Source organism: Equus caballus, chromosome 3 (assembly GCF_041296265.1).
Source record: "Equus caballus isolate H_3958 breed thoroughbred chromosome 3, TB-T2T, whole genome shotgun sequence".
NCBI classification, from domain to species: domain Eukaryota; kingdom Metazoa; phylum Chordata; class Mammalia; order Perissodactyla; family Equidae; genus Equus; species Equus caballus.
The window spans coordinates 7213216-7238736 of record NC_091686.1 but is presented as its reverse complement, the minus strand read 5'-3'; the positions used below and the strand labels follow the sequence as shown (position 1 = coordinate 7238736).

The 25521-nt window shown below is 54.5% G+C and overlaps 1 protein-coding gene and 1 long non-coding RNA gene across 9 annotated transcripts in view; one reads left to right on the top strand and one right to left on the bottom strand.

Moving 5' to 3' along the window:
- Nucleotides 1-1926: 1926 nt before the first annotated feature.
- IRX5 (iroquois homeobox 5) lies at nt 1927-23269 on the bottom strand. Of its 4 annotated transcripts, XM_070261825.1 has the most exons (5): nt 22543-23269; nt 21069-21474; nt 20116-20895; nt 12866-13060; nt 3563-3685 (listed from the first exon to the last, which is right to left on the bottom strand). In XM_070261825.1, the coding sequence occupies exons 1-4, from the start codon at nt 22789-22791 to the stop codon at nt 12915-12917; spliced, it is 1581 nt and encodes a 526-aa protein (XP_070117926.1). In that variant the 5' UTR covers nt 22792-23269; the 3' UTR covers nt 3563-3685; nt 12866-12914. The 4 variants fall into 4 exon arrangements, with proteins under 4 accessions (XP_023492773.2, XP_070117926.1, XP_023492771.2 ...); XM_023637005.2 differs by lacking the exons at nt 3563-3685; nt 12866-13060 and adding an exon at nt 1927-2105 and having other exon boundaries at nt 22543-23268; XM_023637003.2 differs by lacking the exon at nt 12866-13060.
- Nucleotides 23270-23427: 158 nt separating this feature from the next.
- Nucleotides 23428-25521, top strand: part of LOC102148326 (uncharacterized) — a 60280-nt gene continuing 58186 nt past the window's right edge. The window contains exon 1 of one of the 5 annotated variants that reach the window (XR_011436862.1): nt 23428-23842. This is a non-coding gene — a long non-coding RNA (uncharacterized lncRNA). Of the gene's footprint in view, nt 23843-24847; nt 25448-25521 lie in introns of those variants that run through there. The other 4 variants (XR_002806769.2, XR_011436858.1, XR_011436860.1 and 1 more) reach the window with 4 other exon arrangements.

Below are 25521 nucleotides of genomic sequence, written 5' to 3'. Positions count from 1 at the left end.
AGAAGCATCAGAAGTGGAGAAATCCAGAAATCCTGCCCCACCTGCAGGGGGCAGCAGTGACCCATCTCCAGACAGCTGTGTCCGGGAAGGCGGCGCTAGGATTACCAGGTCTTCTGACTTTTTTTAAGAGAATCAAGAAATCCAAATTTTTTTGTGCTATATTCTGGTTTTTAAAAATATAGTGCAGGTCAATCAAAAGGGCCACCAGTTTGCAGCTCTGGTTTGAGCTCTACAAGAAGAAATCAATTCCTTCCCAGGGAAGGCTTCACGATGGCGTCTGACCCTGACCTTGAAGACTTGGAAAGATTGACATGCGGAGACGGGAAGAAAGGATCAATAGTGACCTTAGAGAGCATCCAGTTCATTTATTTCCTTTCACAAATTAGGAAGCTAAGGCCTAGGGACTGGGTCCTTTTGGTGGCTAGTTAATATGGGATGGGAAGTGGGGAAGAGTTTGGAAGAGCAGGTTGGAGACAAATTGTGGAGGACCTTGAATGCCGGGTTAAGGAATCTGGGTTTGAGTAAACATGCATGCCTTAGAGCTAACACTTCTGAGTGCTTTCTATGCCAGGCTCCAAGCATCATCTCATATAATCCTCACAATATGATTACTACCATCCCCATTTTGCAGACGAGAAAACAGGCTTAGAGAGTTTCACAAACTTGCCTAGTTCACACAGCTGGTGAGTGGCAGAGCGGGTACTCAGACCTAGGCCTTTCTGACCCCCAAGTTTGTGTCCTTGACCACCACGTTCTACTGCAAAGAAAAACAGAGCAGTTGATCTTCGAAAGATGCTCCATTGCCTATGCATATTTTTAATTCTCTAACTCGTTTCCTGCCAGAGCCCTGTTTTGTTTTATGGACTTGAAGATTAGGTTTCCACATTTCTTGAGGAGTCCCTCCCCGCCCCTTCTTAAACACAGCTGTCTTTGGGGGTGGGAAGGAGGAGTGCTTTAAATGGGAGTTGTTTAACTAATTGCCAATTATCTCTGAATAGGGTAGGGTTTCCAACAGCTGTAAGGGATTTTGGTCCCCATCCATTGCCTACTGTTGCTGGTACTTGGAGTATGTTGAGATATTCTTGGCCTCTTGCTTCAAAGAGACAAACCAGGGCCTCACCCCTCCTCCATCCATGCAGACTGTGTCAGCCCTGCTCAGGGGGGCACCAACCATTTCTGACTATAAGAAGATGGCTCCAGACTCACTCTGAGTGCGAGTGGCTTTGTGCTTGTTGGGGCTGAATTCTCCCCAGGACTTTATCCCTTCGCTAGTATTTCCCCATGCAGTTTAACATCTCTCTTGTCTGGAGGGTTCTTGCTTAAATAGGAGACCAGACTTTACCTCCTCCATCCTGAATCTAGCAGAAAGCTCAAAAGAAAATCTTCTAAGATGCGATGCCAGAAGACCCCAGCGTGATGGGTGATGTTAATTGTCCCTTCTGGCTCTGTCTGCTGGATTCCTGGGAACAGGCCGAGAGGCAAACCTTTGTAAATGTTAATCTCCTTATGCTTAACATATCACACTGTCTTTGAAGTTCCCAAACATGTTGACTCCTATCTTGGTTGAGAGTTGTGTGGCCCAGACAGGCCAAATGCTTGTTTTGTCTTTCGTCTTCCTCCAGGAGGGCTCAATGATAATATGTTCACCTCCAGCTGAAACACGCACAAGTCCCTCTTGAAAGCCAGGTTGTGGGGCGGGGACAAGATGCAGCAACACTCAGGGCCACTATACCCCTATCCCCAGAAACAAACTTAATTTGTGACATTTTCTCACCCAGGACCCATTGGATTCAAATGGATGACCCTGACTCTTACAAACTCCTCCCATGATATAGGAAGGGGAAAAAAGGAAAGATTGTTAAAAATCCATCCATATTTGTATGGTTTAGATAATACTAGTTGTTGTAACAAATAAAACCCAAAATGTATAATGGCTCAAATACAATGGAAGTTTATTTATCCCTGAGGTCAAGTCCAAAAAGGATGCTCCCGGTTGGAGGTAGCTTTCCTCCAAAGGATGCTTCAGGAGCCCTGATTCACTCCGTCTTGCAGTCCTTTCCCCTTCAACGATGGTCTCCCGGGTGTCTGTGCTCATCTGTAAGGGGCTGTGGAGGGAGAAAGAGAGGGTGGTGAAGGCACACCCATTTCTGAACTGCTGGTGCCTGGACATGACATGTACCACTTCCTATCGCGTCCCGTTGGCAAGAACTAGTCACATGACTTCATCTAGAAGAGAGGCTGGGAAGTACAGGCCTGGCTTGTAGCTGCTTCCCCCCGGCAACCTATACTCTAGAAGTGGGAGCGCAAATCTTTGGCAGACAGTTAACCTCTCTGCCACATCGGGGAGCCGTGAGGAGATCGCTGTGATACAGGAGGAAGAGAAAGTAGTTGAGTTGGAGTCAGAAGACATGGAATTGATTTTAGAGTCTGACTATGTCCTTTTGGGTGACTCACTTCACCTTTCTGAGCCTCGGTTTCCCAAATCTGTAAAATGGAGGTAATGCAGAATGGGAAGAGAGAATAAGGTTGAGCATAGGATGTCCTGTCAAACATTCTACCTGTGGTCGTCAATTCAGTTTGGACCTTATAGTATTTCAGAAAAAATGTGATATAGTTGACAATTTATATGGATTTCAACTTTCCCTGAAAAAAAAAATCGAAAGAACTGCCAACACTGGGTCTGCATTCCTGCGTGGTGACAATTAGCTAGAGCTGGATGCAGAAAAGGTATCGCTCTGCAGTTCCCTATAGGCCCACCACCCCCATGTGCCTGCTTCGCCCACCTACATGGCCTGGCTGTCCCCCGTCGGCAGTTAAGTTTAAGACTCCTGAGCTATATAAGTGTCATATATGTTAATGATGATGATGACTCTCGAGCTTTAGGAATGTTTTACTTCTGCTTTTCTGCTTTCCAAAGAATGTAGTCATGGCCAGACCTCCACCCCAGCTACAGAATCTTGTGCCTCGGCTTACTTAACTGATCAGCTCCAGAAATTTCTTATTCACAATGAAGGCCAATGTATATAATTTTTTTAGTTGTCAATTTTTTTCATCTTGGCAGAGCATTATGTTGTGATGCTCTGGATCTTGTTAATTTTCTGGGTCTTGTTAATTTGCATAGGATAATGAATGGGAATTCCTAGAGAAGGTTTTATTCCAGAACTCAGAGCCCTGTAAGTCCAGGAGTGTGATTAGGAAGTTGGCCTGCTGAGGCCAGTGCTGGGGAGGATGACTGACTGACAGCTGTGATTGACTGGCACTGCTGGTGATGCCAGGGGCACAGCTTTGTCGGGGCAGGCTGGTTATCTCCTGCCAACGTCCACTTGGATACCACTGGGAAGGCCATAAATGAGCAATCATGGAAGCCTTTTAACAGTCTGTTGACAGAAGATAAGTTAAGAAATAGAGTTATATAAGACTGCAGGGCAGAGCAAGCAGCAATGGGAGAGAGAGGAGAGAGAAGGAGGGGGAGGAAGGAGGAGGAAGAGGAGAATAATTCTGAGTATATTTATATTATTCAGGACAGGCTAAGTTATGCTGTTATAACAAATGACCCAAAATCTCAATGGTTTAAAACAACAAAAATTTATTTCTTGCTCATGGTACATATCCATCGAGGGTCAGCAGGGGTCTCTGCTCCACGCTGTCCTCAGTCTGGGACTCGGGTCGATGGAGCCTCCGCCATCTGGAACATCATTATGGGAAGGAAAGAGAGGGAAAGTGAATCATGCACTGACTTTTAAAGAGCCACCTGGAGGTGACACGTTTTCCTTCCTTTGCCCACGAAATTGCATGCCATGCCTCATGCAGAGTGAGTTGGGAAGGACAATCCCAACATCAGCCCAGGAGGAGAAAGACTGGGACATTTGTGAACAGCCTTCATATCTACCTCTTAGAGCATCCCAGGATTCCGGATCTGGAAGGATTTGTAGGCGTTGGGACTCTTTGGGTTGCAAAAATAGAAGGTGAAACTCAAACTACTTTAATAAAAGGGAATTTATTGACTCACAAACCCAAAAGTCCAGCAGTAGATCTGTCTGTCTTCAGGCAATGCTTAATCCAAGGGCACAGAGTCTCTAAAATCTTGTCCCTTTCCATCTCTCAGCTCTGTTCCCTCCCATGTGGACTTCATTCAAGGTTTCATAATCTGGGGTTCAAGTTCAATGGGAAAAGAAAGCCTCTCCTTCTCTTCAAATTTAATAAAAATTATAGACCTCAATCTCACTGGCCCAAATTGGGTCATGTGCACATTCCTGAACCAGTCACTGTGTCTGGGGGATGGAATGTTGGGCAGGCCTAAATCATATGTCTAGTCCTGGAACCAGAACCAAATAAACTTCATCAAAAGCATATGGACCTGGAGGAGAGGAGAGGTGGTTCCCAAGGGAAATTCAGGATACTGGACTAGAATAAGTGTCCAAAAATACACACAAATAAAATAAGACACGTCCACTACTGGATGTAGAGATCCTCCAACCCAGCGGTTTTCCACGTGTCATTTTGGAGGCGTGCTTATGGGGCTGCCAGCGAAGATGAGGACAGGTTCCTGCACTCTGTCTCCCTTTCAGTTAGAGCCACTGTGCTTTGTCTGTTAGATATATTAGGACTCCATGTAAGATTTCTTTGGAACCAAAAAAGGGAGTCCTTTGCTTTAAAAAAAAAAAAAGAAGAAGAAGCAGGGGCATTAAACATCACTGATCTTTGATCCCACCTCCTCATTTTACAAAAGAAGAGACTGAGATTCAGAAAGATTAGTAGATGTCTCCTCATGTCTCATTGGCTAGAATCAGTCACATGGCCACCTAGCTGCAAGGGAGGCTGGGAAAGTGAACATCTGGCAAAGGAGACTGGAATTATCCCAACTGGCCTAGGCATAAATGGTCCATCCCCTAGGGCTTGGCACATTGACACCCTAAATAAAGCTGGGGTTCCTTCAGGAAAAAAGAAAGAAGCGAATGGCTCTCAAGGAGCTGTCAGCCATGGTGGTATGAATCTGATCTCACTGAAAGTTCCTTAAGGCTAGGACTGGGCTTTATGCCTCTGTTTATTCCTCCAGTGGTCTGTGAAATGTGCCAGCAATAACCTCCTTTAATCTTCTCAACAATCCTATGTGGCAGTGGGTCATACACTAACTTTTAAAGTGTGTCCACCTGGAATAGACTCATCTCTATATTGTGTCCCATTTTACAGATGGATAAGCTGAGCCTCAGAGGCGAATTAAATACTCAAGGTCACACAGCTGGTAAGTTTTGCTTATCCCTTACTTTACACCTTTAGCATAGAAAGGGGCAGAGGACTGAGGAGGAGGGAGCTTTAAGCACAGACTTTTTACTACATAGGCGTTGACTGTAGAAAGATGGGAGTAGAGAATGAGAACACAGGCGTACCAGGCAGAGGCAACAGGATGTGCAAAGGCCCAGAGGCAAAATAGCGCCTAGAGATGGCAACAGCTTTACAGGTTTAGAGCATGAAGTTTGAAAGAGCATCGTACTCAGGAGTTTGGACCATGTGTGAGGACAGTAGAGAGCCATGGAGTATTTCCGGGAGGGGAGAGGGGTCTATCTTTGTATGCAGTTGTCTATCTTCAGTAGGGAAACTTGGCTCACTGCAGGGAGCGGGACTAGAACTGGGATGCCACTGAGCAGGTGAGCGATGACAGGGCCTGGATGACAGTGACAGTGGTAGGAATGAAGGGAAGTCGAGATTCAAGGTAAAAACTGGGCATGTTGATTCCACCAAATCTGCATCCAGATTTGGTGACCGGGGCTGACAATTTGGAGAAGATGGGAAAAGCTGAGACTGGCTCCCAGGTTGCTAGATGGTGGGGCCACTCGCTAAGGGGGGACATGTGGGAGGCGAGTGTAGAGGACAGGAACCCAGGCAGCCTGGCTCCCAGCCTGCACCCTTAGTCACAGTGAGCTCTGACTCCCCTGCACTTGTCATCCACCAGGGAAGGTCAGGACTCAGCAGTGGGCCAGAGGCATCAGAGGGCCCCCAGTCGAGGTGAGGAAATCCCCTCCCTGGGTGTGGGTACACCAGAAGTCCCCAGTCCTCAAGCAGCCTGCAAAGAGCACCGGGTACAGCTGAGCACTACCAGCCAGGAGCAGGAAGGGAGCTCATCCCTCACTGGGCTTCAGAGCCGCAAGGGGCCTTTGCTCCTCCCCTCCATCCGAGGGAAGACACCTGGACCCTCAGGTTCAGCTCAGGACTGACAGCGCGCCCGAGACAGATCCTGCTGGAGCTCTGGCAGGCACTTCATTACTTCTTCCACCCGTATCCTCAGAGAATCACCTGGTGCTCTCACTCCCATTACCCTGAAGCTAAGACTCTGCCTGGCACAGTGTTGAGGGAAAGGGTAGAAGGATAAATGATTTAAACACGTGACAAACTCGTCTTCAAATTTGCCTGGAAGAGTAAATGCCCCTGAGTAGCTAAGTCAAATAGTTTTTTTTTTAAAAAAAAGCAAAAGTAAGGACTGCCCTACCAGATTTTAAGACACACTGCAAAGCCACAGCAAGACAAAGAGTATGGTACCGGCTCCAGACCAACAGACCAGGACAGCTCAGAACCAGATTATACGTGCAAAGATGAAAGATCAGTTCAGAGCTCACAAAAATGTGTGCTTTTTGGAATTATCTTGTTTCCAGTCCCACACACAGGCCCTCAATATGTGACCAACGAACACACTGGCTTTGTGGGCAGTGCTAGAATGAATGACTTTCTAAAGCACCCCACAGACATGCTCACACATATCCCACCCAAACTCCCGGGACACAGATATTATCATCATTAATTTACTGTGGCAGAACTGAGGCTCAGAAAGGTTAGGCCACTTGCCCAAGGTCACACAGCTGGTACATGGCAGAGGTGGGACATAAATCCAGCTTTTCCTGACCCCAGAGCTGGCGCACTCTGCTGCCTCTTCCTCAGCAGCAGCCCCACATGGAGAGGAAGCAGTGTGGGCTGGAGCCATTGCAAAAGCCCTAGAAGCCTCTAGAAGCGCTTGAGCTCAATCTCTGAAGGGCAAACGGATTTAGACAGGTGACTGGGATGGGTTACTCTAAGTCTCCAGGCTAAGAAGGGAAGTGTGTGTAGATGGAAAGATGGGGGGAGAGCCTTGAGACACAGACCCATGAGGAGGCTGCTGTCACCGTCCAGGAGGGAGAGCACAGGGTGTGGAGGGGAGGGGAGGGGAAGAACATGCAGTTTGGGGCCAGGTTTTGTGACGTGCGTGCCCCCACCACACCCCACTTCCTACACTGCCCAGATTGAGGATCACGGCTTCCCTGCAAGATCAAATAGCATTTCAAGCTTAGCGAATAGCAGGTACCTTGTTCTACTCACAGCAGGACTGAGCCAGGAGCAGCCAGAAGAACAGCTAAGGTCTAAAGCAGCAAAGAGCAACCAGCAGCTCCCTCCCAGCTCCATCGAGGCACAGAAATGAGAGGCAGACATTTCCAGGTTTATGTCTCACACTGACACCTACCTAGGCAAATAAACCTTTCAGTGCCTTAGTTTCTTCATCTGTAAAATGCGGATAAGAATAGTACCTCCTCCATAAGTTTGATGAGGCACACTGAGATGATGTGTGTAAACATACACCCACTTTAGTACAACCACTGGCATATACCAAGAACTTAACAAGGTAGCTATTATTATAGATAACAAAATAATTGTTTAGGTCATATGTTAACCCTTGAATGATGCAAATAGCAGCTTTTAGCCAAGGCATTGGTGCTGGAATTCTCAAACATCATTTATTTTACCCCCAAGATGGAGACACGGGCCTTATGACTAAGATATGTCAGATGAAAGAAAGTCCATTCCATTCCACTCAAGAAATTACGAATTGTCAAGCCTCCTGCTATGAAGATGGCTAATTATAAAGAGAGAGAGAGAAAGAGGAGAGAGAGAGAGACGCACAGATAGTAAATAATGAAAGCTCACATATTTCCCTGGTTTGAAGTACTGACTGCTATAAAAAAGAAAGCAAAGGAAAGGAAAATCTGTTCTACCTCCACAAGTCCCTCCTTGTGTGACAGAAGTCCACAGTGTCACCCCCAGGACTTCTCATTACTCAGCAGTTTTTGGAATGAGTGATTGATGCAATTAAAGTGATTGGTAAAGAAAGACTCAGTTACCAAGGAACAGATGAGTCAGCAGAAAGTTTAAGTAATGAAATAATGTTCCAAGGAGTGATTCTTAAAATAAGCTTTTTTTTTTTTTTTTTTTTAACTCTAGACACCTTAACTATTGCTGATCAGCAAAAAGATGTGAGGTAGTTGAGAACTGGGCGAAACACACTACGCAATTTTAGAAATTCTCAGATGAAGTCACTTTCAACAACATCAAACCGTATTTATCAAGTAATAATGGTAAGAGCTTACATTATGGAGAGTCAACCATGAGTTTTGGTGGGCTTTGGTTACATTATCTCATTTAATCCTCAAGTCTGAGGTAGATACTGTTAATATCCCTGTTTATAGATGAGGACACTGAATTTCAGAGAAGTTAAGGAACTTTCCCAGGGGTGCACAGCTAGGCAAATGGCCCAGATGGGAATGGAATCCAACCAGTCTGGCACCAGAGTCCACCTTGTTTAGATTCTCCGTCATTTCACCTGGCTCACTAACACACCCAAGATAACAGAGTACGGGCAGGATTTGAACTCACATCTGTCTGCCGCCAGAGCTGTTTCAAAATTCATATTTCTGTGAGAAAATACAAACAAGCATGTTGGCTTGGGACCCATCCATTTGTTTTCGTTCCATCAACATGTACTGAATACCCAGGACACACCAGGCTTTGGGCTCTACGTTGGTGCTGCAAAGATGACTGGGGCCAGGAGACCGCCAGGAGGGGATGCAATGGTCCATCCACAGGTGAAAAGCTCAGACTAGTGCAGGGGAGGGAAGGCAATCCGACGGGATCCCTCAGAAAGATCTTTGGGACTTGGGGAGCGAATGCATGTGGGGTATGTTTCTGAAGTCCTTCCAGTGGGTGGCCGGATGAAGGAAGGGAAGAGGTCTGGGCTTGGGGTCAGGGTAGGAATTGTAGGGGGTGACTTCAGTTTGAACATTTTGGGACATTTTGAATTTGAGTTGCTTGTGGCCTGGAGATACACATTCAAGCCGTCGGAGGTGTGGCCCAGAGCAGCGGTGAGAGCTGGGGCTGGATGCTAAGGCAGGTGTGCTGCAGCACCGCAGAGGGTCCTGGCAGGCCTTCCAGGGCAGGTGGGGGAGGGCCTAGCTGATCAGCAAGCTATGCCAAAGGCCCCCGCCCAGGGAGAAAAGAGAGCCCAAAGGGACAGGGTGGGGGGGTGGCTTTGAATGACATTACAGTCAGGAACCCAGCAGCCCCCTACTCGTCAGCACTAAACAGTCAGCGCATGTCCCTGTGGTTGGCCTCCAGAAGGACGGCAGTGGGATGGGAACCCCACACCTGTAAGGGACTGCTGGGCAGAAAGCTCTCACAGGGAGATGGCACCCACCCTCTCAAGCAGCACCCCCCAAACTCGTCTCCGGGCTGGACGCTCCAGCCCCCCTCTCCCCCTGCAGAAGGAAAGGATAAGGACTAGAGTCCTCTGTGGTGTCAAAAACCATATTGGGTGGCAGGTCTTGGCCTCTTACCCCAATGAGTGAGCCCCCAGACAGGACAAAAGGGTCTGGCCCTGCAGAACGAGTGGGATGCAAGGAACAATAGCTCAGCAGGTTTATGAAATCCTCCCATTTTGCCCCCTCCAAGCACGCCCTGAGATGAGGGTTAGAGCGCAAGGGATTTATTAAGAAAGGGGTGTGCGGGAGCAGGGTGGGGACGCGGAGGCAGCCACACTGGCTCTGTCCCCAGCCAGCTGCGCCATCTTGAGCAAGTTGCTTCACCTCTCAGGGCTTCGGCTCCCCTCTCTGTAAAGTGCGCAGTTACCATCTTTCCAAGTGTGCTAAGCACATCTCCGGGGAACGCGGACGATTCTGGGTGGCGGAGAAGTGACGCTTGCGTGGCCCACATGACTTTGAGGGCAGCCTGCAGAGCTGAAGGAGTCGGTCTAGGGAAACCTCGAGGGGCACACAGCCCCTGAGAGATGCCAGTCGCCTTCAAAGCCCAGGAGAAAGAACTTTATTGAATTAATTGGTTTTTCATAATTGTTTTCTGTTGATGGCAAGTGATAAAAGATTTTCACTTACAGTGGCAGTCTAAATATTCCTTTCAAAATTAGTAAATGGTGACAAAATTCGAGGGAAACTCTTCTGTAAATAGCAATTTCAATATCAGAGGCTATGATAAGGATGTGGAGGGTGGGGCTCGAAGGAGTAAGTTTTGAGGAACATTCAGCAAAGAAACGGCTCATTCTTCGCAGTCTTGAGTGCTCTGGAGCCTTCCCAGACATCCCTCCTACAGGTTCTAGGACCTGTCAGGCATTTACCAGATTAAAAGGGAAAATTAAAAAGAAAAAAGAAAGGAAGAAAGAAAAAAAAATCTGGAGAGAGAAAGAACTCCACCGACCAAAATAAACCAGGCCAACGATTTTTCTGCCACACTCTTCCTAACAGCAAAGAGGTGGTGTTTATTCCAAATGAGCCCTTTTCTCCACCTTGCCACTAATCCACTTTTTTATGTGATCCAGGAAAATCAGTCCTCAACTACCAATGAACATCTTTGCACGTATGAGTATTTGGAAAAAGAGCCACCTATGACCACAGGGTTTGGATTTAGATGTTGGATACAAATAGAAGGCACACAAAACTAACAAACAAACAAAAAAAACCTTGCGGTTTGGATCTAAAAAAAAAAGTCTCAGAAATGACAACTGTGTGGTAAGTCTGATGTCAAACCGTGTTCGCTGGGAAGGCGTCTGGGCTGTTCTGGAACCGTGAGGGTATTTGGAATCCGGGCTAACAGATGTCTCACTCTGTTTGAAAGATGTCGAGATGCTGTTCCTAAGGGCCTGTGGGTTCCCCTGGGGACAAAAGCCACTGATAGTTTTACAGAAAAAAATCCCCAAGATGACGACCATATATATAACACAAAGACTCAAGAAAAGGGTTGAGGGAAAAACAGTCAGGCTGAGACATCAAAACAAACAAAAAAAGAAATTCACAATAAATGCATGAAAGACCCATGATTCTGGGCCTTGCCCCCAACCCAAATCTTTGTTTGACAGGACTTTCTCTGTAAAATGATGGGCAAAGGAATATTAATTTTTGCTTGTACTATATGAGATAATTGTGGGTGGGCAGACAGTCGCTTCCAGCAGGAGAAATGAGAAATCTTTTCAGATAGCAATTATTTAGGGAAAAAAACCACTCCCCAGCAGGGGCAGCCGTCCCAGTGCCTCCTTGCTGCTGAGAGTGGGGAGGGCTGGTCCACTCCTGGCTCTTCCCTCATCTGTACTTCATGCACGGAGTCCCAAGGAGGCAGCGGGCCTCCAGCAGCATCCGAGGAGGGCTAAGATGTTTCTTAGCCCAGCCTAAAAATATCTCCCTTGACAGCCTGTCACAGTGTCTGAGATTCCACCATTATAAATTCATTCCTCTCTGTTAAGGCATTTTGTTTCAGGAGCTCTCTGTTGAAATACAGATATCCCGGAGAATTGAGCTCGGGTGAGGCAGAGGGAGAACGCGGCCTAAGAGTCAGGAGACCTGGGCTTCCGATCTGCTTCTGCCTGGAAACTCACATGTGAACTTGGGGAAGTCGTTTCCACTTTCAGAACCTCAGTTTCTCCACTGGTTAAAAAAATAAGTAAAAGCAGAAATTAAAGGAGAGATGTGGGGGTCAGAGAACACTGAGATCTCTGGTTTCAGGAGGAAGGGTCTGCTCCCTCTTGGGTTTGTGCTGGACTCTGTGGACTCGGCCACCAGATACCCAGCATGGCCAGGAGTGCCAAGGGACTGGGGGGTCTCCAAGCCAACCAACCCAAAGGGCAGGTTGAAGAGCATCTTACTTCCCCCCCCTGAAAAAAAAAAAAAGACCCCTGCTCCTCCATTACTGTTTGACATCTCAGCAAATGGCACGCTCTCCACCCTGCTGCACCATGCCCCTGGGTGCTCAGGCCCAAGCCACAGACGCATCTGGAACCCCCCTCCTCTCGTCTCCCACTCCAATCCATCAGCAAAGCCTGTTGTCTCTACCTTCAACAGGTAGCCTGAACCTGACCACTTCTCCCCACCCTCTGGCCGCCACTCTGGTCCAAGGCAGCATCACCTCCTCCTGGATTCTCTATCAGCTTCCTAACTGGTCCCTGCTGCTCCTCATGGCCTGCCTCCCCGCGTCTTAGCTCCTCATACCTGAGAATGCCTTTAAAACATAAATTACATCCTGTCACTCTTCTCAAAACCCTCATTCTCTTCCCCCTCTCTCTCTTATCATAAAACCCAGAGATCTCAGCAGGACCTACAAGACCCCATACAACCTGGCTTCGCCTTGGCCTCATCCCCTCCCACGAAGGTCTCCCTGCTGTTGCCCAAACCTGCTCCCACCTCAGGACCTTTGCACTTCCTATTCCTTCTACCCAGAACTTGCTCTCCCCAGATATTTGCAAGGCCTATTCCCTAACTTCTTTCAGGTCTCTGCTCAAATACCACCTCCCTAGGGACACTTCCAAGACTGCCCTCGCTAAAAGAGCACACGCCCTTCATGTCCTTACCCACCTTAATTTTTCCCTTAACACTCATGACCTGGATATTGGGATAAGCCGTTATCACACTGGGTTGTCTTCTTTCTGTCTCCCCCTCTAAAATGTAAGCTCCCAGAGGGCAGGGACTTTGTGTTGCTTATCGCTGCATCATCCATCGGCACAGAGAAGAGTGCTTCTGGGATATCACAGGTGCTCAATCAGTACATGTTGGAGGAAGGGAAGGGAGCAGCTTACGTGGAATGGCACTGACATGGAGGCCAGCCTCAGCATTCCACTGGAGAGGTCAGTGCCGGGGTCTTTCCAGCAGGGCAGGGTGTCCTGGGGGGTCAAAGGAAGAGCCGACTGTTGGGAGATGAGGGGCGGCACTGCGGGGGTGCAGGCGGGGAGGTAGAGTCCCAGCTGGACCGATAAGTTCAGGGGCTGCAGGTTCTGGAAGGAGACCAGGGGAAGGAGTTGAAAGGCCCTTGTGGACAGATTCCAAAAGACAGAGCCACAGACCAAGGGGGTTATGAGCAGGAGGAGCTCTGAACTGTCCTGTGGACTGACCTGACATTGGATTCTACCCCCAGGCAGGTCGAGTCATCTCCAGAAAGCTCAGTTCGGATCAGGCCGCTCCCCTGTCTAACAGCCTCCCCAGGCGCCCCAGTGTCTTCCCATCAAGCACCAGGGAGTGACGTAGCCAGAGCAGGCGGAGGGTAGGAGGGAAGTGCTAAGGGACATCAGCCATTCTGGTGGGATTCTCCCCAAGTCAGAACCCAAATCCTCTGTCTTCAATGGCTACCGCTTACCCAGGGCCTTGGCTAGTGTCCACAGTGGAGTCTTAAGAGAGCGTGACCCTAATAACTATACTGAAGGGCAACTCTGTGCCACCCACTAGTTAACACCCACCCCGTGTTAGAGATGAGGTTCAGTGAGGTCATTTGATCTATCCAAGACACACAGCTTAGTAGGTTGCAGAGGTAGGACCGAGCCACCAAGGCCCAAGCACCCAACTAGTAAGCCTTAACGTCTCTGGACAACAGCGCATGTCTCCATCTCCACGCTGCCTGGGGTGCTCTGGTCACAGTCAGTCCAGAGAGGCCTTCATCCGCTCAGGGCCTGCAGCCACCGGAGCCCGGGCCTCCCCCAGGCCTGAGCAGCCGGCCCGCAGGGGGCGATGGCGGCACGGCTGGAGCCTGCGCCCCGAATCCGGGCCCTTCGGAGGAAAGCAGCTAAGGTCAAGGAAAGCGCCCCGCGTCCACGCCTGATGCTGGGGGAAACCCCTGCAGGCGCTGAGCCCCGGAGGCCGGACCCCAGCTGTGACGAGCTCCGCAGCCAGGCCACGGTGCAGCCCAGAGCTCTCCAGCCCTTGTTTGATGAGCAGCGGCCAATAAATTCATTAATCATCATTTTATGCCTCATCAAACCCCCTCCAAGCCCCTCCATGGGAGTTACACAAATTAGCCCCTGAAAAGACAGTAATTTCAGTTTAGCGAGGTAAGTGCTTTCTGATGGGCTCCGCGCACGGAGCTCTCCTGACAAGCCAATCCATCAGCGCGTTGGGGACGGGACGCGGCCGGGCCTCACCCAGCCCTCCCAGCCCTGCCTGACCTAGTCTCGGGGGACTACCTGGCGAGGGTGTCCGTCTAGGGCGCCCCCATTCCCAGGCTTCTTTGCACCCATGCTCCGCAGGTCGTCTCGTCCAGCCTCTGGTCCTCGCCCACCCCGACCTCCTCCCCAGACCTTCTGAACAGAAGAGAAACTTCGCGGGAAAAACCGAGGCCCCAAACTGGCAACGAACTTGAGGGTGGCGGAGGAGGACGCGCGGGCGCTGAAGTTCGGCACTCCAGCCCCAGGGAGGAAAGAGCCAGGCAGCTCTTTATCCTCCTAATGTCTGGATGTCGGGGTTCCGCGACCCCTTGAAATTATTGAAGGGCTGTGTGTATTGCGTGCCTGCATTACAGGAGGGAGGGAGTTATCCATGGCTTCCTGCGGATTCTCAAAGAAACCCCAGGCTGCAAAAGCCGGCCGTCAGGGAACAGAGAAGAGGATCCTTCCGTCTAAAGAGCGGCTCCACGGGGCCCTGGTGGCCCACGTGGACGCGCCTAGTGTTTTTCATGGCCCTCACGTCTTTCTGAAACCACCACCTGGGGTGAAAGATGATGCCTGGGGAGGTGAGCAAGAAAGGCTTTTCTATCGAATGGGCCCGGCCGGAATGGCTCCAGCACTGGGAGTTGGATAAGAAAGGAGAGGGGAACAAGCCGGAGAAAATTGTGCGAGGGGTGAGGTATTTGCAAGCGCTAAGCCAACGCCGCGTCATCTCCCTTTCCTGTCTCGGTGCACAGAAGGCGCCACGGGGACCCTACCTGGCGGGCAGGGCCCACGCAAAGGAGGTCAACGAGGAGGCACAGCCCACACCGCGCTGGCTGGCCAGCGCGCGCCGGCCGCGGAGAGCTCGAACGCCGAGCACGGCGCATCCCCTTCATTAGCTTCCCCTCCACGCGGCGCTGCATGCCTCGGAAAATAAGTTAGCAAACGGGGAGCCGTTTATCTCTTTTATCTTGGGGCCTGATCCAATTAAATAAGTGCACATTTACATTTGCATCCATCAGGCGGGAGCGCTGAGAGCCCGGGGTTTGCTCGGAGCAAATAAAAGCAGATTTCACTGGGAAAAGTGGCGTCTGGGCGCGCCGGGCTCGTCCGGGAGCCGGAAACGAGCGCGGCGGGGCGGGCGGCCTTGGGGACCCAGGACCGGGGCCTGTGGCGGACAGGAGGCCAGAGACCCTCCAATGGCCGGGAGGGGCCGGCCAGCGCAGGGGATGCAGCCAGAGCTGCATCCCCGCCCCTGAGGAGATCATCTTTTAGGCCACAACCCGGGCCCCGCCTTGTGCCCGGGATCCAAGTCGCATTTAGCGCGAAAACGAACAGGAGACCAGCTCCGGCCCGGTCACAAACGGAGACCCGCGGAGTGGGTCTAGGGACAGTCCTGCAACTTTGGCCAGTGTGGGAGGAGGGCAGGCGGCAAGGTCCCAGTCAGGCCCGATTTTCCTCCTGGTCGATGGCGGAGTGGTGACGGAGGCGAAAAGCCAGGCCACGGGCGCGCTCCTGCTTTCCCCCCATATCCCTGCACCAGAGGGAGACCAATTGATAGCACCCGTTAGCGCATCTGCGGGGGTGAAGGGGGACGCCCAGGGGAGCACCTCCTGTTTTGCCACGCCGACCTCAATAAAGGTGCTTTCGAAATAGGAGGGTTTGAAGAATTGGAGAGTAGTTTTGTTTGTTTTTCCTTTGCCTATAGATGTCCAACCCACAGCCCGAAAGACAGAGACGGTCTTTGGGGGCGCGGTTGCGCTGTAGACCTGGGATGCGCCAAACCGCAAATGGAAACGGCGCGGGGTCCAGAGCCCGGGCGTGGACAGGCCGGCAGAGCCGGAAGCGCGTGCACCTGAAGCCAAGCGGAGCACCGACGCGCCGCCCGGCTGCGCACGGCTGCAGCCCCCACCGGCAGGCTGTTCCCGTCGTCGGCGTATTTCTCAATTGCTTGCCGCCCGGTTTTCGAGGCTGTGCCAAGCCGTGGCAGGAATCCGTAGGGTTAAACCTGTTCTAGACGCGGGCGCTGCTCTCCAAATCCCCAGTGCTAACTGGGTCCTGGGTCCCGGGCCGCAGCGAGTGAGGTGACGGAACAGTTTAAGTCTGACCCCTCTTAGGGTTCAGAACTAGAGCCGGGCGGTGGGTGGGGGGCATAGCCGGGTCTCACCCAACTCCCGCTCTCTGTGAACCGCGTGGCGCCCGGGGCCCAGTAGGCGGCGCCCTTCCTAAACTGCATTGGCGCCGGCCTCCCTCTCGGGAGCGCAACCACATTCCTTTCTCTTTGGGCGCTTTGCAAAGCGCTATTCGGTGCTGGTGCCTCCTCCAGCGTTGGCAGCTAGTTGTGGGGGACAGGTGGGCTGGGAGGCACGGTCCGTTCTGAAACCGCACGCACGACCCTCCCCTAACCTTCCAGGCTCGAAGAGCTGCGCGCACCACGCGGAACGAGAGGCCCCGAGGGGTTTGCTAACCAGGAGGCCTCGATGCAGGCCCCGCACCCAGGCGGGGGAAGAACATTTCGCACGCTGGCACCCCGAGCCAAGGAGTGGAAAGCTGAAGGCCCCCTTCCGCAGCCTCGCCTCAATGTCCGCGTATGCGTCCTCGGGACCTGGCGGGGCTCCTCGGCCCCAAATCCCATGAACTGATTGGGCCCCGCAGAGAGGGGTAAGGGAGGGACCCAGCGCGCCCCCAGTTTGGCGCTGCCTCAGGGGGCTGACTGCATAGACCCTACTCAGTGATCCTGCAGCCCCTGCTGCCAGGGATTCAGCGCCTCCTAGTCCCTGAGTGCCAAGCTAGGCGCTCCTTGAGGGCCGGAACCGGCGCAGCCAAGCGCAGGTGGCAAACGCCGGCGCAGCCCCAACACTGAGGTGTCTCAGGCGCTGCTTCCCGCAATTTCCGCGCGCCAGTCCAAGCCTGGGAAAAACTCCGACCCCAGTGCCTCCAGGACACATCCCCTTCGAGATGGCCCAAGACGCGGCCAAGCGGAGGCTCGAGGCGGGATTTGGGGCTGTAAAGACACAAAACTACTTCTGGGATTAAAGGCGGGCGGCAGTTCTTAAATGCCCGAACCCCGATCTGCCCGGCAGGCCTCCCCCAACGTGAGAAGTCTCTAGACACCAGAAAAGCCACTGGCCACCGCAACCCAGCTCCGCAAAGGAGAGAACCTGAAACTTAATTGGGGGCTTGTTCTCAAGATGAAGTACGCAAAGAAAACCGTAGACCCTGCCGGGGCCAAGGGCGGAAGGATGCGAGCAGGGGGCAGCGACCCTGGCACAGCCTGCCAGCCCCTGGCGGTTTCGCTCCCGGCCGGGAGGCTCCTCGCGCGGCCCCTCGCTGGGGAGGACCGCTGCGGGCTCCCCGGCGCGGTCCCCGTTCCCAGGCGGCCCCCGGGCGCTCGGCTGCCAGCCCCGGGCTGTGGCGAGCAGACTCGGGAGGCCCGCGCCGCGCCATTTGCATATTCCGGGGAACACAAGGAGGCCTGTAATTTTCTTTTCAGAATCGTTGGGCAGGGTTTAGGGCCAGTGCTTCCAAAACCCCGCAGAGCTGATGTCGTCCTTAAACTCTCTCTTAAGAGAAGGGGACTGGCCTATTCTTCTGACTTTTCTAGAAGACAAGGTGACTCCTGGGGCTGCATATTCAACAGGGGGGAAAAAGCTGATTGTGAATGAGGCTGTCAGGGGGTGGACGGAGGGGGCTGGGGCGCGGGGGGTTGGGCGAGTCATCTCTGGAATTCAATTGTTTAAAAAAATCATTTATAATTAAAGGGACAAAATAAAATACGATCGTCTCATGCATATTTAATCATTCGCACTTCCAGCTTTGAAATCATTTTCCCTGCATGAATTTTCTCACTAATTTAAACTCTGAAGTCGACTGCTGTTCGCAAAAACATCTGGACAATGCAGCTTTCAAACTTCTTTAAATTCGTATAAGCTAAAGGAGCCCCGTTGCAGGTTTGAAAAAAAAAAAAAACTAGCAAAAGTAAAACCTCCGGTGAAGTTTGGGGTGTGTTTAAAAAACCAAGTAGGGTTAAAGTAATCTTGAGTACAAATGCAAATATGTGCATTTTGATTTAGCCTAATTAAACCAGTGTTATGTGCAAACACATTCTCTCTACACTCAGGCTTGGGTTTAATAGAGCAAATTAATTCCCCGCGCTGGAGTAAGTTTTTGCTGGAAACCCTCCCCTCCCCCGACCACCGAAAATTTCCCACGAAGTGAAACCCGTCCGCGGTTCCACATCTCGGGCGCAAAACAGAGACGCGAGCACTGGCAGTGCTGGCGGGCCTCGGCGCGGGGCGCTGCCTCCTCCTCATTTGGGATTGAGACGCATCCTGGCTTTTCATTTTGAGATGAAATGTGCGGGATTAAAATGAGAAAATAAAACCTCAAAAATACTTTCGTAGCTGCTCGGACTCGCATCTGACACGAGAAAAGTGCTAAAGCGACGACAAGCCTGCTAGAGTCCACAACGGCCTCATTATCTAGGCAAACGTCCTCGAAATTTTGAATGCCACTTGTCCAAAAAGGGGCCCCTGGTGGGGGGCCGGGGGGTTCTCCGGGTTCATGCGGGCCTCCCCACGCTTCCTCCAAGCGCCTGGGGCGTCCCCCCGCCCCCTTCCGCCGTCTCTCTCTCCAATCTCCGAGTCTGCAAAGTGCAGGCTTGTAATTCAGGACAAGTGTGACACCTACCTGTGAAAGGGGGGAACCGTCCCCTCGCTGGTCCCGCAGTTCCAGCCCCGCGGCTGCGCGGGGCTCTACGGGGCCGCCTACCACCCGCACCCTCGCGGATGGAGCATTTACTAACTTAATCAAATCCAACGAGGAGATCAATGCCCAATTTTGAAGGGGTAGAGAAGACAGTGACTTGGGAATGCCTTCTCCTTGGCATCCCCTACCGCTCCCCGCTCGCATTAGCCCACAGCACCTTTGAAATAGTAATAAGGGCTAAATCCGGCATAAAATCGAACTCATTAGCAAAGTTCACCAGCTGATTGCTTTGCATAAAACACGACACTGATTGGAAATAATTAGGTTAAGCGATGGAGCTCGGGTGGTGCGTGTCTCTAGCTGGCTTTGCCATCTTTTCTCCCTCCTGGGCACACACTTGAGTCTCTCTCCTCCTTCCTCCACGGTCCAGTCTCCCCCCAGCAGCCCGCATCAGTGATCCAAATCTGCACTCCGGGCAGCGCCAGGTTCCCGGGAGCTTGCAGCCTAATTATGGCCTCCCCCTGGCACCCTGAGGTCCTGTAGAAGCTTCGATTCTCCACTTCGAAAAAAAGTTGCAGTTCGCACCTTTTGTCCAAGGCGATGGACAGTTTATTGAGGCTTCTAAAAAGTAATGAGTGGCTCTGATTATGTTAAAATCTCTTTTAATTAAATATTTTGCATTTTACAAAGGCGGCTGCAGTTTCTTTGATTTTTTTAAATCTAAGAGTATAACCTGTTTCCTTTCTGTAATAATACTTTAGCTCATACCCAGAAAAATCAATAGGTGTAAAAAATTAAATTAAACTTGTATTTTTAAACTATGAAACAGTTTTGGGGGAAACACAAATGTATATATTTATATTACAAAAAAAACATTAAATGCCTGTACAGGTGTCTTAATTTCATAATTTACTTCAAAGATACTGAATTATCAATTTAAATACAAAAATGCTACATTAAATATACAGAATAAGATTTAATACAAACCTTTTTTTTAATTTTTCTTTTCGGTTGGTTAAGACATTTTTCTGCGCGTGGAGATGTTTACATTTTTATGTCATTCACCTCCACGAACTATAAACTTTTTAATAGGAGGGGGAGTTTTGTTTTTCTCTCTCGTTGATGGAAAAATAACTGCCAAGGCCATGTTTTTTAATAAATTAGGAAAGTCCTGGACCGACGCAGCCCGCGTTAAATGTCGGACATACCTTTCTTCAATTCATAGGGAGAGTCTTTGCACAGGTCTAGCTGGGACTGGCTCCGCAACATTTTCGGGTCTTTAGCCAAAGCGTCCGCTCGGTTCAACACGGTCTGGTTTAATCCATTGAAATGCGAGCCCGGACCGGCTGTGGGGCCTGGGCCGGGCCCCGGGTGGCCATGAAGGTGTCCGAAGGACCCATAGTTCGTGTAGCCGGGATAGAAGGGCGCCGTGTAGTAGAGGGGCCGGGACAGCACCGTCCCGCCTGGAAAGGGGCACTGCGCCGAGGGCGAGCGCGAAGGCGCCGGGGCGGGCGACGAGCGGCTGCCCCCCAGGGCCTGCCCCGCCACGGGCCCGGGGCACGGTGGGCATGGAGAACCCTCGCTCCCGCCGCCCCCGTCCTTGACCTTGTCCGAGGATGTGGCGATCTCTGCCAGAGACCACAGTTTGGGCTTGGCAAGCACCGCCTGCGGCGGCGGCGGCGGCGGCGAGTGTATGACCGAGGGCCCGCCGGGCCCGGGGGGCAGCTCGCCCGCGGCGGGGTGCGGGCCCGGAGCCGGCGCGCCCGGCGGGTAGTGAGGGGCCGGGTCCTCGGCCAGCCGCGAGGCCGCCGGCCCGGCCGGGGAGGGCCCGCCGGCGCGGGGGGGCGCGGGCAGCGCGTCGAGGCGGCCCTCGGACGGCGGCTCCTTCGAATCCGAGTCGCTGAGGCTGCCCTCGGCCTCCTTGCCGGCGGGGGTGGGCGGCCCCTGCAGCCGTTCGCAGCCCGAAGCCGCCTTCTGCTCCGCTCCTCCTGCGGGCGAAACCCAGGCCGTCAGGGCGTGGAGGCCGCGCGGCGGGGCCCAGGTCCCCGCCCGCACAGGCAAAGACCCCTGCCCCCATCCTCCAAACCCTGTGCGCCCCCTCGTCAGGCCCCCCTGTTCCTTCTTACTCCCGTTCAACACTCCCTTTCCCGTGTCCACCAACCTGCTTCGGGACCATCGGGGTCGCCCTTGTCCTCGGGCTTCTGGGGCTCGTCCTCGTCGTTCTTCTCCAGATCAATGTTCTCCTCCTCTTCCTCGTCCTCGCTGCGGTTCCGCGGCGTCCAAGTCATCTTGTTCTCCTTCTTGAGGCGCCGGCGCGCGTTGGCGAACCAGGTGGACACCTGGGTGAGGGTCATCTTGGTGATGATGGCCAGCATGATCTTCTCGCCCTTGGTGGGGTAGGGGTTCTTGCGGTGCTCGTTGAGCCAGGCCTTGAGCGTAGCGGTGGCGTCTCGCGTGGCGTTCTTCCGGTACGCGGGGTCCCCGTAGGGATACGAGCCCAGGGGCGCCGCGTATGGGTGGTACCCCAAGGAGCCTGCCATGCCCGGTGTATGGTCGTAGGGAGAGCCCTGCAGGCAACAGGCGAAGAGAAGGTGAGCGTGGGCCGTGGTCCCCAGTGCCACCTGGGCTACCCAGGCACACTTTCCCTGCGCCCAGGGATCTGCCGGCTGCGAGGCCCCAACTCTGGCTTCCCCCGAGGTAGGGCTGGCGGGCTCAGACCCAAGGGGAAACCCTCCTCCTCCTCCTCGGAAGGCAGCGGGGGCACCAACTCCTGAATCTGGTCCTTCGGGGGCGCTTGAAGTCCTCCTGGCCTCCGCGGCACCCTGTTGGTCCCCGTCTGCCTGGGCACGTCCGTCCCCCGTGCGCAGATCTGGCCACCGAGGCCAGGCCCTCCACCCAGAGAGAGGCCTGGGCAGCGGCGGCGACTCTGCGCTCCGCGCCCGGGTGGCTGCACGTTAGGCGCAAGGCGGGAGAACAAGGGAAGTCAAGGCATTTTTTCCCCCCCAGAGAAAGGCAAACGAAAAGCTAACTCTTGTCCCGGGACTCCCACCCCTCCAAAAACGTTACCCAAAACCGAAGCCACGGCGCTTTCCCAGAAAGTGTACCCGGCCGAAAAATCCCGGATGCACCGCAGCGCGGCCGACTTTTCAGAAATTTAATACCTCCAAATCGGATTGCGAAGATAGGATTACGGATTTGCAACATTTTGGAGGACTAATTAAAGGCGAGGCCAAACACATTTACATCGACTTAGCACGCTTCTGCTCAGATTTCGGGTCTATTTCTTTTGAGCTACTTTTCCAAAATGGCAAAACCAAAAAAATTAAGTGAAATAAAATTTGCAGGGCGGCCTGGAGCTCACGTTTGAACCAAACGCTGCTCTTTAATTGCAGCGAGCTCTCCCCAAAAACCCCTTTCAGCCAACTCAGCGACCCGAGCGAGACGCGGCTCTCCCCTCCGAGCAACTCCTGAGCCCGGGGCCCGGGCGACGCCGAGAGAGACAATCGCCCAAGTTTGCAGGGGCCTCGAGGCCTGGCGGGGCGGTCCGGGGGGCGCCGAGCCCGTGTGCCCCACAGCCCCCGCCCGCCCCGCGCGGCCCCCGCAGCCCTCGCCCGCCGCGGCGCCCGCTCACTCACCACGTACGAAGAGAAGGCGGCGGCGGCGGCGGCCGCGGGGTCGGCGCCGTACTGGAGGTGCGAGTTGTAGCCCGGCGAGGGCGCCGTGAAGGCGGTGGAGCCGGCGTAGGGCGAGAACGCGGAGCCCGACGACGAGCGGCCGAGCTCATCCGTGCGGGGCCCCGAGATGACGCTGGTGCTGTACGCCGGGCACGAGTAGAGCGCCAGCGAGGCGGACGGCTGGTACAAGTAGCCCTGCGGGTAGGACATGGCCACACACGGGCATGGGGCGCGCCGCGCCGCGGCCGCCAACGAGCCGGGCGGCGCCCTGCGAGGGCGAGCGGGCGGGCACCTGGCCTCCGGCTGCCCCGGGCCGCCGCTCCTCGGGCCCCGGCTCCGGGCTCCGGCCCGCGGCGCCTCCTCGCTCGCTTCCCGCGCGCCTCCGGCTGCGACCGCCGAGCCCGCTCCTCTGCGCGCCTCGCTCGCCCCGGCTGGGTTTCCCCCCCTCCCTTGCTGCTTTCTCTTTTTCCCCCTCGCTCTTTGCACTGGGGGGCTCTGCTTTTGGCTTCGCAAAGGTCCTGCCAAGATGCTAAGTTGGAAATTGAGGATTCTGACGCCTTGTGCGCGCCTGAAGCTCCTCCTTCCCGGGGTGTAGTCGGTGGGAGGACTGGCAGGAGCCTCTGGGCGGCCGCAGCCAACCCGGCCGCCAGGCGCGCCTCGCCCTCTCCCTCTTCCTCTCCGGCTCCCTCTCCCGCTCGCTGGCGCTCCCCTCGCCCCTCCCTCGCGCCCGCCTCTCCTCCGCAGCCCTCCTTTCCCCCCTCCTCTTTTTCTTCCCCCTCCCCTCTTCTCCTCTCCCCTCCCCTCCCCGTCTCTCTCGCTCTCTCTTTCTCTCTCTCTCTCTCTCTCAGACTCTCGAGCGCCGGCCCCAGGATGACAATCACATCCCAGGCGCCCCGATCTCTTCCAACTTTCCTCCCCTGCTCATTTGGGGTGGAGCGGCACTTCCGACGCACGGCGGGCCCTGGTCGCGGGTCGGGCCGCTCCGAAGCACAAAGGGACCGAGGCCGCGGACTGCGCGCCAGCGGACGCGCTGCTCTCTCCTCGCCACAGTAAATCACGGAGTTAGCGGATTTCTTGTTCGCCAGGAGGCTGAGCTCCGAGACGGATCGCCGTCCACCCGCCCTGGCTTCTCCCCACAAGCCAGGGGGCCCGAGAGCGAGTTAGAGACCCGGAATGAAAGTCCCTGGGAGAGCCGGATGGATGCCCGCGTCCAGAGCGTAGGGAGTCCAGGATGACTGTCCTGGGCAGCCAGCAGCAGCAGGTGGGCGAGTGACAAGGCCTTGGACGTTTGCACGTCGCGGCCCAGCCTCCTTTCCACCAACTCCCTGCCAGATGGCGAGGGAGAAGACACCGGGGGGCCTGGGAGTACAGGGGTAACCTATTTTTTTTTAGAGGAGAAGTAGTGGCAGGAGCTGCCAGACGACGAAGCAGCTACACTGGAGTAGGTCTCCGGACCCCACTACACCCGCGCCCGCCCCGCCGTGCCTCGCTGTCTGTTTTTCAGGGCTTTCCCTCCGTAGCTGGCCCGGCCAGGCTGTGGTGGCGGTGGAGGGAGCGGGCCCCCTTCCCCTTCGCACTCTCGCACCCGCCCACGCTCCACTGCAAACACTTCGCCGAGCAGTGCCCAACCCAACCACTGTTTGTTCAGCGAGGCGCTGGCAAGGCAAACACACACAACTGAGTCACAGGCAGAGCGCTTGCCCACGACGGCCACGCAGTTAGAATGCAAAACAGACCCTCTGCGCGCCTCTCCTCCTCGCGCCGCCACCCGCCACAGAAGCCACAGACGCACTCGAACTCCGGGACAGACAGGGGCGCTGGTGAACCAGGACAGGGGTTGGCACAGTGTTGGGCACTCCGCTGGAGCTCAGTATATCAGGGACATTGTGGCCTTTCATGGTGGGGTCCCGCGCACGCTCAAGCATGACTCTACACAAAGTTTCTCGCAATGGCTCCGCAGATGAGATACGCTTTATTTCCCGAGCCCCAGACCCCGCACCCTTACCCACCCCGCACCCTCGCACTCGCTGGGCAGCGCGACTTCACGCACGCGCGCTGACTCCTCCCCGCCGTCACTCCTCCAGGCTCCGCCCCTCAAGCGGACATTCTCCGCGAAGCTCCTGGTCCGCCCCGCCCCATCCCTCCCAACCTCCACCTCTAATTGGACGCTGGCCTCGATTGGCCCCGCCCTCCGGCGACGTAAGTCCCCTTCCCTCCGAGTGGTAGCGCCGAGGGGCGGGGCGGGGCGTCGGCGCGCTATTGTCATGGAGACGGGAAGCCCGTGGTGGCGGCGGCGGGCACGGCCGGGCGCAGGCGGCTGCCAGTCGGCCGAGTGGGCGAGGCCGCGCGGCCCGGACGGCCCGAGCGGGAGGGAGCGCGCCGCCGGCCGGTGGCGGCTGTCTCCCGGCTCGGCCCAGGCCCGGCGGGCGCGGGCAGCGCCCCAAGCGTGTCTTCCCTGCTCCTTCCTCCCGCCTCTCGCGGCCCCTCCGCCCGCAGCGCCCGCCCTCGGCTCCGCCCGCCGCCGCCGCCGGCGCAGCCCCTCGCGGTAACGGTCGGTAGCGGCCCGCGCGCGCCGCCCGCCGGGGGCTCGCGCCAGCCACGAGGGAGCGTCCGCGGCCCGCGGCCCGCGCGGCGGAGGAGAGGTGAGCCCGCGTCCCCCGTGCCGGCGCATCCGCGTCCCCGCGTGGCCCCGATGGACGCCGCCGGGCGCCCCGTGGGCACGGCCCGCGGGCGTGCAGGGCGGGCCTCTCCTGCTGTCGCGGTCCGCGGGCGGGCGCGCGTGGGCGTGTCCCGTCCATCCACGCGTGGCGGCTTCACCCTCTCGGCTCTCGTCCAGGATGCTGGTTTCTGAAATGGAGCCATGGAGGTTTGTGCCACCGAGAATCCGAGTCTGTCACACAGACATCCTCATTACATCATCCTGCCACTCTGGGCCGCTGG